Source organism: Polypterus senegalus, chromosome 14 (genome assembly GCF_016835505.1).
Source record: "Polypterus senegalus isolate Bchr_013 chromosome 14, ASM1683550v1, whole genome shotgun sequence".
Lineage (NCBI taxonomy): Eukaryota > Metazoa > Chordata > Cladistia > Polypteriformes > Polypteridae > Polypterus > Polypterus senegalus.
The window spans coordinates 101,217,466-101,236,121 of record NC_053167.1 but is presented as its reverse complement, the minus strand read 5'-3'; the positions used below and the strand labels follow the sequence as shown (position 1 = coordinate 101,236,121).

The following is an 18,656-nucleotide window of genomic DNA, read 5'->3' as shown; positions in this document are numbered from 1 at the left end:
CAAGACATTACCAATTCAAAACAACACAACTTCAACACACCATTAACCTGACACTGTGTAAATCAAATACAAAATGTCAAATAGTTTCCGCTCACAGACCCTCCAGGACACCCCTTGTACCGATGCCTATTTTAGACGTCCTCTTTAAAAGGGGTGTGATTAGATAATGCTGGCTCGATTCCAAGGAGTAAAAGTGGCTTTCATTATATACTCATGCTAATCATTATGCCACAAGATACCCAGAAGTAAGCGTGCTGTGGTGGGTGGATGCCTGGACTAATGCAAAAGTACTCTTGGATATGTTCACACATATTGGTATCCCTCGTGAGATTCTCACCCTTTATGTCTTGTCATGAAGCACCTATGCAAAAATTTCAGAATTAAGCAGTGACACTTCACAGTTTATCATCCGCAGACAAATGGCCTGATTAAACGATTTAATAAAACCCTAAAACAGATGATTTGGCGGGTAGCCCATGACGATCCATCCTCCTGGGATACGGTAGTGCCTTTCCTCCTGTTTGCTGTTCGGGAGGCCCTGCAAGCATCCACTAGGGATGAGCCCTTTCAAAATATGATTTGGCCACCAACTGCACGAGGTGTTGGACATTTTTTGGGAAGAATGGATGGGGACTCACGAGACACTCCGTGGTGGGAAGTTTCTCGACTGAGTCATTTCGCTGCAAGAGCAGATTGTCAAATTGTCCTCTATTGTGGCAAAACATCAGCAGTACGAGCAGGAAGCACAAAAACATAATTATGAGAAGATGAGGAAACTCTGTGAGTTTAACTAGGGGGATCATGTGCTGGTGTTGACTAGCAAGGGCCAGCAGTGATAGAAGAGCCAATGTCCCCAGTGAATTATAAAGTCAGAATTGGAAACCCGTACAAATTTTGCATATTAATCTTTTAAAGGAGTGGCACAACCATCACAAAGTCCTGGGGCCTCATGTATAACGCCGTGCGTAGAACTCGCACTATAACAAGGTGTAAGCACAAAAGCCGAAATGTGCTTACGCACAGAAAAATCCAGATGCAGGAATCTGTGCATACTCCAACTTCCACGTTCTTCCGCTACATAAATCCCGATCAGCGTGAAACCTAACACTCGCATTATGTAATGCCCCAAATCCTCCCAGAATTATGCCTATTTGAATATGCAAATCAATATAAATCGCCCTTAAGCACAGCCTTCTGTGAAAAGACAATGGGAAAAGCACGGGGAAAATATAAGAATTTCAGCGAATACCAAGTGGAGGCAAAGGAAAACATACTATTTGTTCAAATAAACCGTGGTATAATCAACAAAATGAAGTTGATCGAGTGACATAGCGTGTTGGAGAAACTTGAAAGCTCACATTCACAAATCGCACAGTGCCGGAAATAAAAAAGAAGTCACATATCAAAGTCATCGTGGAAAGCCGAGTTGTAAGCCCACTGTCTGAGTGTCGTATGAAAGCTTATTAGGGTACAGAGAAAAAAGCCACACGGTGGGGAAAAAGCACGAAATGTCCACTTCAATCTCGACATTTCCACTTTAATCACGTAGTTTATTTTGTCATTAAAGTAGAACATCATAAAATTCATCTTAAAATTGTTTAATTAACCAGTTTCTAAAATCACATCGTAATTAAAGTAGCACGTTAAATGCTTTGTTTTGTATTTGATTTTCTATGTGCTCTATGTGTGTGAATCACTACTTGCTTCTTAAACCGGCTCTCTTCCTCCAACTGGACACAGAGTCCATTACATTCGTGATATTACAGCTCTCTGAATAACTAAAATACTGAGATGTATACGTGATGTCATTTTCATGATGATAGGAGTTAAAGCACGTTATTAAACATGTTTCACTTCGATGAAATAATTTATTGCAGCAGTACTCAGGGGCGGCTCTAGGCTTGTGGTGGCACTGGGCAGAGGAAGAATCGGTGGCTCCTTCGCCGCCAATGTCATGCACGGTGGATGGCCACATATGTTGCAGACACTAGCCGCCTCGTGCTCATGACACAAGCATTTAACTTTTGCCGAAATTTGTCGCTGCGTTTTTAGCTGTGTTGTTATTTTTATCTTTCTGTTTTATATTCAATATATATTGGCTTAGCCGTCACTGCAGTCAGTGCTTTTCTTTCCCCAAGTAACCGATCACCATACAATCAGCTCTGTAATAGACGTTAAGCCATCTGTAAGCTTAGCGCCGATTCTTCAAAACGTTTAAAGAACATTGAAATATCTTCGTAGTACATGTTTAATTATTCTATCCTTAAAGACACTCCCAGTGAAGAATATAGATTATTTAAATGAAGTTAAAGTTTTATCTGTATAATTTAACAAACATATTTTGCTGCATTTCACCTTAAAAATGATATCGTCATCATATGTAAATACGCGCTTTATAAAGTGGCTCAGGTTGTGAGATATTATAACTGTAGTGCAAGTTTACAGTGGGGTGATTGTACTTATAAGTACAAACAGTTCTACAAGGAGCACTTGATTGGCTGCATTTAAAGTTCTTGGGATTAAACTGTTTTGAACCGCGAGGTCTGTACAGGAAAGGCTTTGAAACGTTTTGCCGTGGCAGAGACAGCGTGTGCTTAATGCCGTATGAGAAAATAAGAAATGTTAGTACAATATAGTTTTTTCTTTGTTTCATCTGAACTTTCTCGTTTTCACTCTTAATTTATATTTTTCCTTTAGGTTATTCAGAAACACTTTATCAAAATCAGAATCACTTTATTGCTAGCATGTGAAACATACCAGAATTTACTTTGGTTAGGACACCATTAACCTGACACTGTGTAAATCAAATACAAAATGTCAAATAGTTTCCGCTCACAGACCCTCCAGGACACCCCTTGCACCGATGCCTATTTTAGACATCCTCTTTAAAAGGGTGTGATTAGATAATGCTGGCTCGATTCCAATAATTAAAGTGGCTTTCCGACTCAGCTAATCATTATGCCACTGATACCCAAATTCACGTGCAGGTGGACGCCACTATTGCAAAAGATGGATATACACATACTCCTCGTGAGATTGCAGTGAGAGAAATATGGAAAAAGATCAGATTAAGCAGTGACAACTCCACAGTTTAGGAGCTGAGAGAAGAAGAAGATTAAACAATTTAATAAAACCCTAAAAGGAGATGATTTGGCGGGTAGCCCATGACGATCCATCCTCCTGGGATACGGTAGTGCCTTTCCTCCTGTTTGCTGTTCAGGAGGCCCTGCAACTGCACGAGGTATTGGACATTTTTGGGAAGAATGGATGGGGATTTGGAACACTCCGTGGTGGGAGGTGTTCGACTGAGTCATTTCATATTGTTACAAGTTAATTACAATCAGATGCATTACACTAATAAACAATATGCGAAGTTAGTTTCTGTGTATTTATAAAGCTGGTCATGAAAATAATGAGTAATCACACAAGAACAGTAGCACTGCTTTGACAGTCTGGGTGCCGCCAGTTTGCAAAACCGAGCGGAGAACTTGCGTACGACAAGGCCCCTGGTCATTGCCGCAGCGGTCACCCAGACCAAGGTTGCCATTGGGGATAATTAAACAGACACACAGGAAGTGAAATTGCTATCGCTGTACGAGGGGAACTTGGGCGTCTTTTCAGTGGTGCCTGGCCCGATGATGATTGCAGAACATAAGATCATCACTAAGCCCGTTGTTACTATACAGGTGTCCCCGTATGGCCTACCAGAAGCAACAAGGAATGAGGAAGTCCACCAGATGCTCCAATTGGGCGCTATTTGGCCGAGCCAAAGCGATTGGCAAAGTCCAATTGTACTCGTCTCAAAGCCAGATGGTTTGGTTCAGTTCTGTATTGATTTTAGCCATTTGAATAAGCTTTCCAAATTTGATGCATACCCGATGCCGCATGTGGACGAACTGTTGGAAAAGCTCTGGCAGACTTCATATATCTCCATACTAGACCTCACGAAGGGTTATTGGCAGGTCCTCTTGAAGGAGTCTAGTTGTGAGAGGACTGCGTTCACCACTCTGGATGGGTTGTTTGAGTTATTGGCGATCAGTATGCGGGTGACGATTTCAATGATGTCGTCATTTTCAGTACTGCAAGCTGAGTATATCGGAAACCCTTTACCTGGGATATTCCATGGGGAAGGATTTGTTCAAGCCTTGGATGGACAAGCTGGGGGAGGTGCTTGTGTATCCCTGTCCTGAAACACAGAGGCAGGTTTGTGCCTTCCTCTGGCTCATGGGGTACTGCAGATGGTTCATTCCCAACTTTGCACATTGGGCCGCCCCCCTTACTGACTTGACAAAAGGTAGAAAAATCGTAGTGTTTTCTGGACCGACGCCTGTGAGAGAGCTTTCTCAGACCTAAAAGCCGCTTTATCATCGTTCTCGGTTCTGTGTAATCCAGACTTTTCAAAGGAATTTACTCTGCAAACAAATGCTAGGGCTTTTTAGTTTAGGAGCCATGTTCTCATAATGTTTTGAGGAGGATGAACATCCCATCACGTTTCTCAGCAGAAAGCTGCTACCCAGGGGGCGTTATTATTCGACTATTTAAAAGGAGTACTTGGAGATTAAGTGGCCGGTGGAGGCCCTCCATTACTACCCTGGAGACTGACCTCACCCCACTGAAATGACTAACAAACAGTAAGATACAAACACCTGCCTCACTCAGTGGTCTATTAGTTTACAGACTTTTGCTTTTGATGTTCGCTACTGTCCCAGGGTTGCACACATCAATGCTGACATTTTTTCTCACCTGGCTTGGACGGTCGCATTGCCCACACCAGTGTGGACAAAGCTGAGGAGGGGGATGTGAGATATCCGAACACTTCTGGGATCCCCCCCCCCAACAGGACGACACATTGAAGTGCGTCCCAAAGCACGATTGGCATGTCTATGGAAGATTGCTTGTACGTTACTGGGGCAAACGCAGGCTCAAAGCGTTGCAGTGGAGTGCCGCAAAGGCAAGTCCGAGCCGATCACAGTCGCGATATAAGTGCCTGTCATCAATGGGAGATGCAAGGAACATTTTAAATGCAGGGAACGGTATTACTTGGCCACTAACCTGCCTGACTGTTGTGTCTGTGTATAGGAGAGTGGCAGATCCCACTACAATAAACTACCGTACTGTTCCTGTTTCAAGCTGAGTAAAGCTGATTTTGGGGTGCAAGACAGTGACTCACGTGTCACAGCATAAAAAAGTAAATTGTACAAACAAGCAAATAGAACAGAAAATATAAAAGATCAAATAATGAGATTTAGTTCTAACTGTATATGTAAGGATTTGGGTTTATTTTCTTCAAAATGGAGAAAAAGTAATTACGTTTTCCAAAAAAAGAAAACTGTGCATCAGCACTGCATAGCATACAACTGTAGATATATATTACATGCGATTACAACACCAATGGAAGTATTTCACAGTGAACTCAGAAGTGGATAAATATTTCCAAAAGAGTTACAAATACTACTTCCCATTTTGTTTTCTTATTTCAAAGTTGTCATTTTCAAACTTTACCTGGTTTACTAGCCTTGGCAACCATTGGTAGAAAATCTTTTGAAGTATAAAATCCTTGTTCCATTGTTAGCCCTGCAAAGATTTTGTGTCTGTTTGGTTCTGGCAAACCTGTTAAAACATAATGACAGAACAGCTTTTAAACATTGCATGATGTATTTTTGCCTTTCAGTACTGACATGTTCTTTTTTTTTTAATATTACAGAAGGTAATTGCTGTTTCGGCAGATAAATACATCTACCTTGTCAAAGTTATAATTGGTGTCCTTCTACATAAGACAGAAAAATGCAAGAATTTCATTTTAAATTAAAAGGCAGCAAGAATAAATTAAACTAAAATGAAGAAAACAAAATATAGCCTGGAAAATGTCTGTTAGATCAACTGGTATTGATTTAAATATTTTATCACATTGAAATGGACAAAAAAAGCATGAAATCTGTTTTATTATAATTAGAAACTTCCAAGCTACATAGGATTAAGCACTGCTTACATTTAGCTTTGGAACATAAAGGACAAAAGGTAAAATAACACCCTAAATTGCATATTCATTTGTTAGAGGACATGTGTTCACACCTTTACCTTAGCCTGACTAAAGGTTTATGAAAACCTGGAAAAAAAAATGACAGCACATTTGAAAAAAGACACTTGAACTTGGTAATGCCTGTGAAAGGCTCAATGAGTCACATAACTATAGGCTCAGAATGATTTTCCATTGTAATCTAGGAAAGATCATTCTCCAAACAGAAACGTGTTTAGTACTTTATATATCTGGTGTTCAATGCAATAGCTATCCAACTTTTGACGCCAGACTTGTCAGGTTTACTGAGTGAAGGGGCATCAATATTTTATCTGGAACAACTGTTCATCAATTATTTTCTCCAGTTACATACAGCACAGTTTGCATAAAGTGGGAAAAGTGTCTAATATAGCAGCAAACCATCAATATGCTAGGAACAAAAATCATATGATTTGAGTGTACATCTGCTGTCAAACCATTATGGTTGTAAGTGATTCAGTAGATGCATCAGCATTTCAATATAGCTGTCTCAGATGACATCATTTTCACAATGCCTTATTCATGTCCAAGTCCTGTGTGCCATTGGTCCTTCCACCACAGAAGAATGTTGGCATTTTAATGTAAACTAAACAAAGAAAGTCAACAGTTGTGTCTATAAAAAAGGTAAGCAAGCCACCTCCCAGAGTTGTGCTCTTTATTCAAGTCTTGTTCTGTCTACAATGTGCCATTCTGCATGTTTTCCCTTTTCTCAAAATAATGCTGGCTGCATACCTTGCATTCCACATTGTTTGAAAAACAACTTGGAATACAAAGTCAGTTCTATGAGTTTATATTCATCTTTTTACCTAACTGAAATAATTGGAGCACCAAAGGTTTTTGACATTTGTCTGTATTCTTCATCACGTGTACTGAAACAATATGAAGGATATACATTGATACTTTTTCAGTAATTGTCTTCTAAGAAAGGAACGGTTGAAGGATATGCACATGTAATCAGGTGAGAGCTGGAGGAGACAGACAGCTTACACTTTGCAATATCATTGCTTTGTTAATGTCATCAATCTCTTTTTCTGAATTAGGTTTTAGAGTTATAAAAATATGGGCATTTGTATTGCACTTATTTACGAAAAGTCAAAGAAGGACAGGAACTGCTAAGATACTGAAAACACAATGGTCATTGACATCAAAAATAATGCTTTTACAGTTAACATATTACTCCATGCCAAAATTACAAGTTTAATGGCTTCGTTTTGGTTCGCTAGTCACTCCCCTCATAGCTATGTAAGCTCTGCTCTAACTACCATATATACTCACGTAGAAGTCGTGTCTTGAAACTTGAAAATCGATCATAAAATCAGACCCCGACTTGTACACTGTTCAAAAATGCAACACTTAGATTTTTTTTTACATCTTATTGCCTATCAATTTCTCAGACACATCAAATTTTGTTGAAGCAGCGCAGTTACCAATTTCTTCATTGTAGATAAAGGATGCTCTTAAGATAAAGGCTTATGAGGGTGTAAGATACAAAATAACAGAAATCAGTGCAAACATTACTTTGAAATAGTTCGGGTTTTACCGTGTGGTCAAGTAGACACAATAGATAGACAGACAGAGGTTAGGAGCACGAGCTGATACAGCACATTGCCGCACCCACATAGAAAAACAGTCAGTGTGCTCTGTGGTTAGTCTCTCAGGTGGGCGTTAGCATATCATAATCCCTTGTACCAATAGTGTGAGTTTTCCGTATTTGACTTATAAAACATACATTATAAAATACCAGAAATTATACTGTAAAATCAAGTCCCGACCTATCCGTGAGTATATACGGTACCTAAAAAGCTTCCCAGACACTGATCTATCTAATGGTTTTCATTTAATCTTCAAAGATAACTGTTTTGCAGCTGGCTAAGAAAAGAGAAATAAGCTATAGAGTCATGACAAAAAAACAAACAATGCATGAAGTGTGATCAGCTAATTTATGGACTAATTTGACATGTTTAAAAACAACATCAAATCAGCTGCAGTTAAGGATGCTGAATAACTCATAAACACACAATGATGCTACGGGACATCTCATAAATGACTACTGAGGACACAATAATGCTACATTCTATTTGAACTGGGAAGCCGTAATTTCTAAGTTCCAAGTAGGAAGTTTCAATTGGTGTGCTCTAACAAGTTGGATTTCCTGTTCCAACACCTCAAAATCCAATCTGGTTGCAGTGCACAACAAAAGAAGAAGCTGTATTACTATACTATTTATTGGCACTTCTGTCTGTTTATGTCTCATTGAATAAGATGCTGCAGATGTTCTATTAGGCAGTTGTGGCGAGCGCCCTCTTCTACACGCTGGTGTGCTGGGGAGGCAGCATAAAGAAGAAGGAACACCTCATACCTGGACAAACTGGTAAGGAAGGCAGGCTGTATTGTAGGCACGGAGCTGGACAGTTTGACATCCGTGGCAGAGCGATGGGCGCTGAGCAGGCTCCTGTCAGTCATGGAGAATCCACTGCATCCACTGAACAGGATCATCTCCAGACAGAGGAACAGCTTCAGCGACAGACTGCAGTCACTGCCCTGCTCCACTGACAGACTGAGGAGATCGTTCCTCCTCCACACTATGCGACTCTTCAATCCCCAGGGATTAAACGTTAACATTATAGAAAGTTATTGTCTGTCTGTTATACTGTTATACCTGCCTCACACTCTCCACCTTGCATTTTTAACTTGCACTGCATTTTTATCACTCTTTGATTAATATTGTTTTTATTGTTTTTATCAGTATGCTGCTGGAGTATGTGAATTTCCCCTTGAGGATTAATAAAGAATCTATCTATCTATCTATCTGAATAAGTCATACACACAGTACTGTCAAACTTCTCTCTGTGGATGTCTTGAGATGCAAAAAATACTGTGTAATGCATTGTTATTAATTAATTCAGTAGTTGTATGCACTCTGAAAAAAAAAAACAATGGTTTTCCTGGATGCATCCATATTGGTTTTCCAAATGTTTTACTGGAATGCTGGTATGATGTCATTCCCAGCTCTGACATCTGACTTGAAGGGTAAAAGGAACACAGCACATCTCATAAACCACCTGTCTGTAGTCAGGCAGAATTATCACTGTGTTCACTATAGAGTGTTTGAAGAATTTTTGTGTGGGACACTGCTGCTTTGAGACACAGCAATCTGCTTGACAAGAATGTGCAGTTTTATCATACAATATTATTTTACTAGCTTTTATCACTTTTATTATTTGCATCAGTAACTTTGCTTTATAAGCTCCTGCTTTGATTGGGAAGTTTTCAGTGTGTGTTCTGAAGTAATTGCCTGAATGGCAAGAGGTTTGCTAGGCAGTGTTGTGCATGAACTAAATCAAAAGAGTGCGTTGATTGAACAAGCTCATTTTTCTAAGAACAGTGACCTTAATGTAACGTATTTGCAAGTGAAGAACTTGAACGTGAGCTAATTCAGTTTTATGTGACATTCTGGATCTGGTTTAGGTCCAGATTAAATGTTTTTGCCTTACCTTGTAATGTAGGGGTGGAGCCGAAGCTGAATACGGTATTTAGATAAGGACAAGTAGTGGATTTTTACGAACATCTATTTCGTACAAATTTTTTGCCATTTACTTGTATTTGGAAAAAATAACATAAAATCAAATAGGCACTGTCTGTGTCTGCCTGCTTGCGCCTAAGCTGCATCCCCACTGACACGAGTATGTGGTGAAGCTCCACTTTCGCTTTTAGGAAAACGTTGTACTTCGCGAGGCCACTTCATATTTTTCCCTGTTGGACATGCAATATGTGACGCGAATTTTCACCGGCAGTGTAATAGGTTAGTTCACCTACACACTGGATCCATAGTCACCATTTGTGTCACACGGTTGGAAATAGAGCTGTAATTGATATGCAATCTTGGATCTATTTTAATTTCTTTTCTGACCGGGAGGGTATTAGCATATATGGTTATACGTGCTTGTTGCTGGGTACAACTCAATAAAGTGTATTTAAATAAAAAAAAATTCTTCATAATTATTATGTTTTATTCAAGAACACTGTAACAGCCTAATATATAGCATGCACAACTGAAAAAAGCAGACTCATGGCTCATTTATTCTCACTCCTTAAAAATACAAAATGAACTGAACATGAACTAGTTCAAAATTGAAATGGTAAACTTTGATCATGAATTTATTTATTTTAATCTGTGTGAACAGAACTTTGAGTTAGTTCTTGTGAGGTGTGAACTTGCACAACACTGTTGACAGGAACAAGAGAACTACGAAGCTAGAGACAGGGAATGCCAAAGTAGTGTCTAAGGATTTCAATACAGGAGGAGAACCACAGTAGAGATGTCCTGCATGCAGCAAGGCAGGTGTGCATGCTGATTTGGAAAGACACTAGGAAGGAACTCCACTACAAGAGAGAGTGGTGTTTACCAAGGATGGTGGGGGTGCAGCTCTACAGTAGGTTAGGGGTTATTCTGAAGGAACAGTATGTCAAGAGTGTTTTGGAGGTGAAAAGAGTTTCAGACAGAGTGATGATTATGAAGCTGGAAATCGAAGGTGTGATGGTGAATGACGTTAGTGCATACGCTGTGCAAGTTGGGTGTCCAATGTATTAGAAAGAAGATAAGAAGTAATGGACAGTGTACCCAAGGAACAGAAAGTGGTGATTGGAGTGGATTTCAATTGACATGTTTTGGTGAAGGGAACAGAAGAGATGAGGAGGTGATGGGTAGGTATAGTGTCAAGGAGAGGAATGAAGAAGGTCAGATGATAGTGGATTTTGCAAAAAGAATGGACATGGCTGTGGTGAATATGCATTTTAAGAAGAGTGAGGAAGAAAGGGTGACATACAAGAGTAGAGGAAGATGCATACAGGTAGATTATATCTTAAGCAGGAGGGTCAATCTGAAGGAGATTGTAGACTGCAAAGTGGTGGCAGGGGAAACTGTAGTTAGGCAGCATAGGATGGTGGTCTGTAGGGTGACGATGGAGATCAAGAGGATATGGATAGAGAGGGCAGAGCCAATGATCAAATGGCAGAAGTTAAAAAAGGAAGACTGCAAGGCTGAATTCAGGAAGGAAATAAGACAGGCATTGAGTGGCAGTGAAGAGTTATCAGGTAGCTGGGCAATTACAGCAGAAGTAGTAAGGGTTAAATCATAAGGGCTATAATATGGTCTCACAAAAGAGGTTATTGGACTATATTGCCTATTTCTAAATGGGGACTGGCAGGAGGCCACTTCAGAACTCTCCAGCCTAACTTGAGGCATTGTAAGGTCCAATACTGGAAGAATTTAATTTTACTGCCTGTTCAGCCAGCATCAGGAGCTATTAATGGGACTTCTAGTCTAATAACTCTGAACATCTTTGAGACATGAGATTAAAATTCTAGTGAATACAGAACCACTCATGCAAACATGAGAACAATGTACAAACACCATGTAGACAATGACCAGATCACAATTTCATACGCAATTTCCTGTCACCTGAAGATATGCGGCAAAAGTTGTACCAAAAAGGTCAGTGAAACATAACTATTCTCTATTAGTAACTTATTTAGTAGAAGTAGTAGTATTGTCACTTGTACAGAATACAGTGAAATTCTTACTTTCATTAAGGTTGGTAGTTTGGTGTAACACGTAATACAGTTGACTTTAAACCCCGGTGAATTCCCACCTCTGACTCACTGTGCTACACTGAATAAGCCATTTAAACTGCCTGCGCTGCAACTGTACAAGTAAATAAATAAGTACTGCATATAGAAGGACATCTCAAAATTTCCTTAGCATAATTTTTGACATAGTCTCCTCTTAGCCCAATTGTCAAATAAATGTTTGCCAGAATCATGTCACCATATATCCATTATTATCAGCAGTAGTGGACATGGACGAGCATAAACTGATTGTTCTTCATCTGACAAACTAATGTGAACATTCCTGAATTTTTCAATCCATTTAGAGGCACTTTGATAATAAAAAGATGTTTTCATACTGTACTGTAAATCTTGGATAAATCTGTACATCTGATACACTTTAAGCTCACAAGAAATGACAATGCAATTTGTGCATTAAAAGAAGGAGAATACATTAATTAAAACTATATTAAGTTCAAATATCAATACCATTTATAACATAGAGGGTGCAAAAATTATATTTAATTTTACTTCCTGGTCTGCCAGATACAGTATATGTAGAAAGATGATTGCTAGAGTGGTGACAATTCACTCTTGTACATTACTTTATGTTACAAATATTTTTCATATTTTTCTTACATTAAGTTTGATTTTAATTTCTGGTAAATTATCTTTCAGATATTTTCAAAAGAAAAGGGGGTTCTTTGGACTTTGAAAAGATTCCTAATATTTAGACAAATCAGAAATCTTTAATGTATAGTAGTCTACATAGCAGGAAGCTAAGAGATCAAAAGAACTGAACTTAGCCTGTATTATTGTATACAGCAAGTGTCATTTTAAAATCATGAAACACCTTTGTATCTCACAAATCTGCTATCATTTTCAGTTATGTTGAAGTTAGGGCTAGAAGGGTGGCCAATCTAATGCTGTCAACGTTCCAACAGCAGATTTCCACTCCAAGTAGGCCTTAATTGTGTTTAGAGTGTGTTCTGTGTTTAAAGATGAAGTTTTGGCCAAGAATACGCTTTCCTGAGGGTACAGCAATAACATTACTTAGCAGTCACTCTTTCATCAGCTGTAAACAGATAATCCTACACTCCATACCATGACAGAGCTGCCACAATGCTTACAGTAGGTGGCAGACAGAAATCATTGTACCTGTTCTTGTCGCTAACTCTTCTTCTGACATACTGGCACTTTTGTGGACCAAAAATTTCAAATTTGGATTTGTTGCTCCAAAAGATGTTCAACAACTGGACAACTGGTTGTTACTCCATTGTTTATTGCCTTGCATATACTACCTTCTCATCAGCTTGTTGCCTTTCCACAAGTATGATTTCATTGCAGCAACACTCCCTACAAGACCATGTTTTTTTCAAACATTTGTTCTCTAGCGTTTCAATGTAACGTTCTGAAGTGACGGTGACCATTGCACCCCGTTCCTGAAAAAAGTAAGGGCCTACATTGCCAAATTCTGCAACGGCACACCAAAGTGTAACACACTCGCTGTGCAGGGGTCTCTGATGAAGTTCACGAGTGTTAGTTTCAGCCCGATAGAGAAAGTTTTGCTTATTTACGCAACCATTTAAAAAGAAATGTACCTTGTCGTTGTACATGATGATGGCATCTCAATGAACAGTTAGCAGAATGTTCGCACACAACACTCCTCCCAGTCTCTCTCAGTGAGTTCCTGCACTACCATCATTTTGTATGGATGGAAATTAAGGTCCTCATGCAAAATCCTCCTCAAAGACATGTTGGAAATGCCTAAGGCAGAAGCATGTTTGCTACTGAATGTCAAGTAGACTGCAAAATTGATACCCTTACAGCTTGGATGTTTTCAGGCATTTGTAAAGTCCAAAGATGGTCTGGAGGTTTTCTGTTCAATGTTGTACCCGTCTGATGAATTGTTTTCCGATTTGCAATGTCACCATTAAAAGGAATGCTGAAATGTGCTCAGAAGGGATTGGTTGTGCAACTGCATGTTCGCGGGCTAACCACATAACATATCTGTCGCCTGATGGTTGATTCAGAGAACATTTAAAACTGGCCACTGACCTGGCCTTGCTCTCACTTTCTGTCTCCTCTCAAAGGCTATCTGTTCTTTTGATCTGCTTGCATGCTGCATGTGTTTGATTGACAGCGCCTTTCTGAATAAAGACTTTGAGAATGTTCCTGTCTTCACAACAATAATAATAAAGCTGATTTTTTCAGAAATTTGGACTCACGACCTTCTCTCTTGTGCAAGTCTGTGACCCCAACATCACACCCTGAAGTGCTGCAGGAAGAGCGTCAGGGAGCACCTGGAGCATGTCCGGGTGTATTATTAAAGGGGTTGCCTCACTCCATTTGGGGAGCCGGAGTTGGGAGGCAGAGGACAGAGCCTGCAAGGACAGGAGAGCAGGTGGCAGAAAAGTAAGGAGAAAGAAAACAGAAAGAAAAGGATTGTAAATTTATTGACGTGATCTGTGCACTGTGTTGTGTGTTAAAAGGAGAAGAAAATAAACTTGTGTGTTTTGAGACATTGTGAGTCTGTGTCTGTCTGTGTCTGGGCTATATATATATATATATATATATATATATATATATATATATATATATATATATATATATATACAAATTGTGGTGGATGGCTGGGGGTTATGCCCAGCCAGGATGCCTGGAAGGACCGGGAGAAGGACTATAACTCCCCTGGTCTGTATAATCACCCTGATCTGTATGGGGGCCTCGGGAACCGAGCATGGAAGCTAAACCCTATTGGGGCCCATGGCCACCACAGGGGGGTGCCCGTTGGATGGTGGAGCCCTGGATGTCAGCACTTCTGCCACACCCGGAAGTGCTGTTGGATGGAATTCCAGGGACACCCGGAAGTTGCAGCCGGAAGATCGTCACAGAGCACCTGGAGCACATCCGGGTGATTATACAAGGGGCCGCCTCCCTCCAATCAAGGAGCTGGATTTCGGGAAGAAGAAGATAAAATTTGGGAGGAGAAGAGTAAAGGTGGCAGAAGGAAAAGTCGAGATGGGAGAGACTTATTATGGGTGTTTGGTGTACTGTCACTGTGTGGTGTACAGAACCGTAAATAAAATGTGTGTGACTTTTGGAACATTCTGTGTCCGCCTGTTCGTGTTTGGGGTGGTTTACCACAAACATTATATATATTATATATATAGAAACATGCACACCTATATTGAATATTTTAGGGGAGTGTCTTAATTTTGCTTATAAATAATGATTATACTGCATCTTCATGAAAAAATACAGTAGATTATTTTGAAAGACTATATCCAGAGAAATGACTGAATAAATGCATCTTTTTTTTAAGCAAAAATGCATTGCTTTTTCCTTCTACCAGTTGTAAAGGGGGAAAAAATCCTTTCAGAAAAGCAGAATTCGGTGCAACAGTCAGCAACTCATCTGTCTGCTGCACACGTCTCAGGCTACAAGCCTATCATTAATGCATTTTGTACAGCGGGTCTATTAAGTGAGGATGGCAATTAAAGTTCCTTTTTTAACAGTGCCTGTTGCTTGACCTGTGATAAAGTAACCCATCAAATATCCAATAATTATTTCTACCTGATGTTGTTTGCATCATTTATCCAGGAAAGGGAAGATCTTTATTTATTTATTTTTCAGAAGGGGATGTTGCCGCACCTGTACAATGGTTGCTTACAGGCCAGCAGTCCCAAGGAGAGGCTGGGCAGCCTGTCCAAAGCTCAGTGTTGCCTTCAGAATCAATAATATATGTAACTTGTAAGAGCACAGTTGAGCAGAACACAAGCAGTGCCCTATTCTCGTTAACTACACTGAGCTCTGATACTACAACCTACTCCCCTGTGCCTACTGTGATCAATTTTAATTTTCTAACCAGAAAAAAAGAAAAAAACAAAGCAGCCCCCATCCTCACATGCACACACCTTTTCTGAATTCATCTCTGAAGAATGTTATAGATTTATATGCCTGCAGTGGGAATAGAAGAATTAATTCAAAGAGCAGCCCATGGAAAGAATACATCCAAACTATCATTTCTTCTCATAATAACCATAGTGTGGACCAGTAATATTAGCAGCTCTAAATAATATAAGGGGGCTGGGTAAACGTGGAATGTCTAGGATTAAACATTTTCCTTGCAAAATTATTCAGTGTGAAAAGATTCTTTGTAGTTCATAGCCGCGTTTCTTTCACAAAGTTATTTTAATGTGTACATTACTGGAAAAAGAGCAGATACAATAAGAAAAATCAATAAACTTAACAGGTTACACAATGCCTGTGGCTCTTTATAAACTCCTAATAAAGGTGGCACTTTCTGATCCATGCTTTTATCTGCAGAAACATTTTTAATAATTATGGAAATGACATTTGCACAAGCTGAATGTATCACTAATATGGGTGGCATATTTGTGAACATATATGTCACCCATTTTAAAGCACAAATTGAAGACTCAAGGATGCAGCACTTCACATCTCAGCCTCTGGTCCTGTTTTCAGGATTCTGGTGATACTGCACCTTAATTTGTGCTCAGTGCACCAAACCAGGCCTAGATTTAACAATGCTGTATTCAGTGAAAGCTGCTGTTAATTCCAGCCCGCATAATCAGTGCTAGACTGCCGCAGCATTTTCTTTTCTACAATTAAACTAAATTGGAACCAAATAAATAAGCATGGATGTGTGCGAGTTTGCCGTGTGGTTCACTGATGTCCGGGTTCAAGGCTGTTCTCTGTCTTTCTCCCGATGTTTATGCTAAAGGCTTCAACCTCTGCCACTATGGTGTTCAATAATGAATAGGTGGAATTCTCAAAAAAAAAAACACAGCCAAGACTAATGTTAGATCAGTACAGTATATCATATTTGGATTTATATTTTAAAGTATAAACAACAACTATGGGACAGTGCAGTAGCACAGCAGTTAGCACTGCTACCTTATAGATATAAAGGTTCAGAGTTACACATTTTATCTTTTCCTCTGATTTACACCCACAACCCACATGCCATAAACATGCACATTAAGTTAACTGGCAAGTTTAACTCTTATAAGGTCTTTGGGTCAAATTTGACCCATTTTTGTGTTTGAAATCAGTAAAAGCACCCTAAATTTCGATTGTTCATAATGAAACTTTGTGACTTTTCCTATATTTCCCTAAATGAATGAATGGCTAAAAAAAAGTTAAACATCCTATAATTCATTTGCATAGTTTCTAAAATTTTTTTACCTTTACACTAACTTTGGGTCAGATTTGACCCACCACTGGCTTTAATATAGGGTGGTCCACATCTAATTATGCAATTTTCATTACGCTATAACTTATTAAGTTTATTACATAGAAAATCACCCCAAAATTTCCCGGACCATCGAGAAGTGTGTGAACTGATGACATAAAGAATTGTCTTTGCGCCAAACTGGAATCATCCTGTCATAAATCAAAGTCATCCAGACAATCTGGATCTGCATAATTAGATCTGGACCACTCTGTAGATTTTCAAATTGCATTTAGGGTAATACGTTTGTTCATGACCCAATAAACGTCCTCAATGTCCTCTTTTTAACTCCTATTTGCGAAGGCTTTTAGTTAAGTGTTTTGACTTTATAAAACAGTTGTCACATTTTTGTACAGCTACTACACATTTCAAACACACATACTGTATGTCCCTTGGGTCAGTTTCGACCCAGCATATTTCAGAATTTCGTGATCTTCTCTAAATGCTAAACTTCCCCTTTGGACAAATAAATTACTGTCTGTCTATCTATCTATAACTATATATGGTATTATTTGTTCATATCCCATAAACAACATCCAAAATGTCATCTGTTTAAAAATTAAGAATTATCACTACAACGTGTTAAGATGGTCAATCGATACAGAATAGGTCCACGATGGAAGATCTGATATCGAGGCATCTAGAAAAGGGGTGCCAGAGTCAGATGAAAAAACAGCCAGATGGCACAGCACTGTTAGCTTATAAAAACGTTGTGAGGATTAACTTGTCTTAGGAATGACTGAATGTGGGTGCATTGTGAAAGACTAAAGTCCCAGCCATGCCCCACTCGTAACTTCAAACAACATGTTCAGGGAAAGAAAAGCATAAACTATTGATTACATGATAACATACACATTAAAATTTGAAGCGATTGCAAACTAAAGAACTCTGCCAATTAGAGAGAGAGAGACAGTTATGCCTGTGCATTGGAGGATCGCTTTACAGGCTCTGTCAAGGGGAGTTATAACAGTCCGTAACAAGAAGGCACGTGATCACTAACGATGTCATCTTCTTCTCTCTGTCAAACCCTAAAATGAATGCTGCCTCAGTATAAGGGAGAATTGAATAAATGACTACCAACAAAAAAAAAAGAAAGTTGCTAATTATTTTCATACACTCAAAAGCACTTCTTATCACGATCTGAAAACAGCATCTTCATCAGCTCTACAAAACTTGTGCTTCATTCTGTTCAATGTAGCTGGGGTTAACTTGCTGTGATTTTTTTTTTTTTTTCATTATTTTTATTTCCACCATGTTTTTTTTTAACTCCAAGAAGTGCTTAACACTGAACATTGATTGATATTGTGAACTTAATGACAACATGCAGGTGGACAACAAGGTTAACCCTTTCAAAACCAGAGGCTATGCATTGATAAAAAATGTAGCATGATCAGTTTCTCTCGGATTTATTGTCACATAAGGTGTACACAGTAAAATGAAGTGCATGCATGGCCAAGTGCATCATGTAGCCACTGTCTGGCTGCCTGAACCTCTCTTCGTAGATTATGTCAAATGGAAAATCACAATCGGTAATGATAATCAAAAGTTGTTTCCTTTTAAATATGTTATGTTTCATATGCAAGTTTGCAATAGCTAAAAACAAGTACTTTGGTTTGGGGGTGTTTTCAATGTTTTAAGGAGGTGCAGAAAGAAAGAAAGAAAGAAAGAAAGAAAGAAAGAAAGAAAGAAAGAAAGAAAGAAAGAAAGAAAGAAAGAAAGAAAGAGTTTTCAATTGAA

The 18,656-nt window shown here is 39.1% G+C and overlaps 1 protein-coding gene across 3 annotated transcripts in view; it reads right to left on the bottom strand.

The window, feature by feature from the left end:
• Positions 1 to 18,656, bottom strand: part of LOC120514913 (dihydropyrimidine dehydrogenase [NADP(+)]-like) — a 1,294,590-nt gene that overhangs the window by 739,190 nt on the left and 536,744 nt on the right. For all 3 annotated transcript variants that reach the window (XM_039735551.1, XM_039735552.1, XM_039735553.1), the window contains one exon: positions 5,503 to 5,610. In XM_039735551.1, the coding sequence (XP_039591485.1) occupies positions 5,503 to 5,610 (108 nt within the window). The remainder of the gene's footprint in view (positions 1 to 5,502; positions 5,611 to 18,656) is intronic.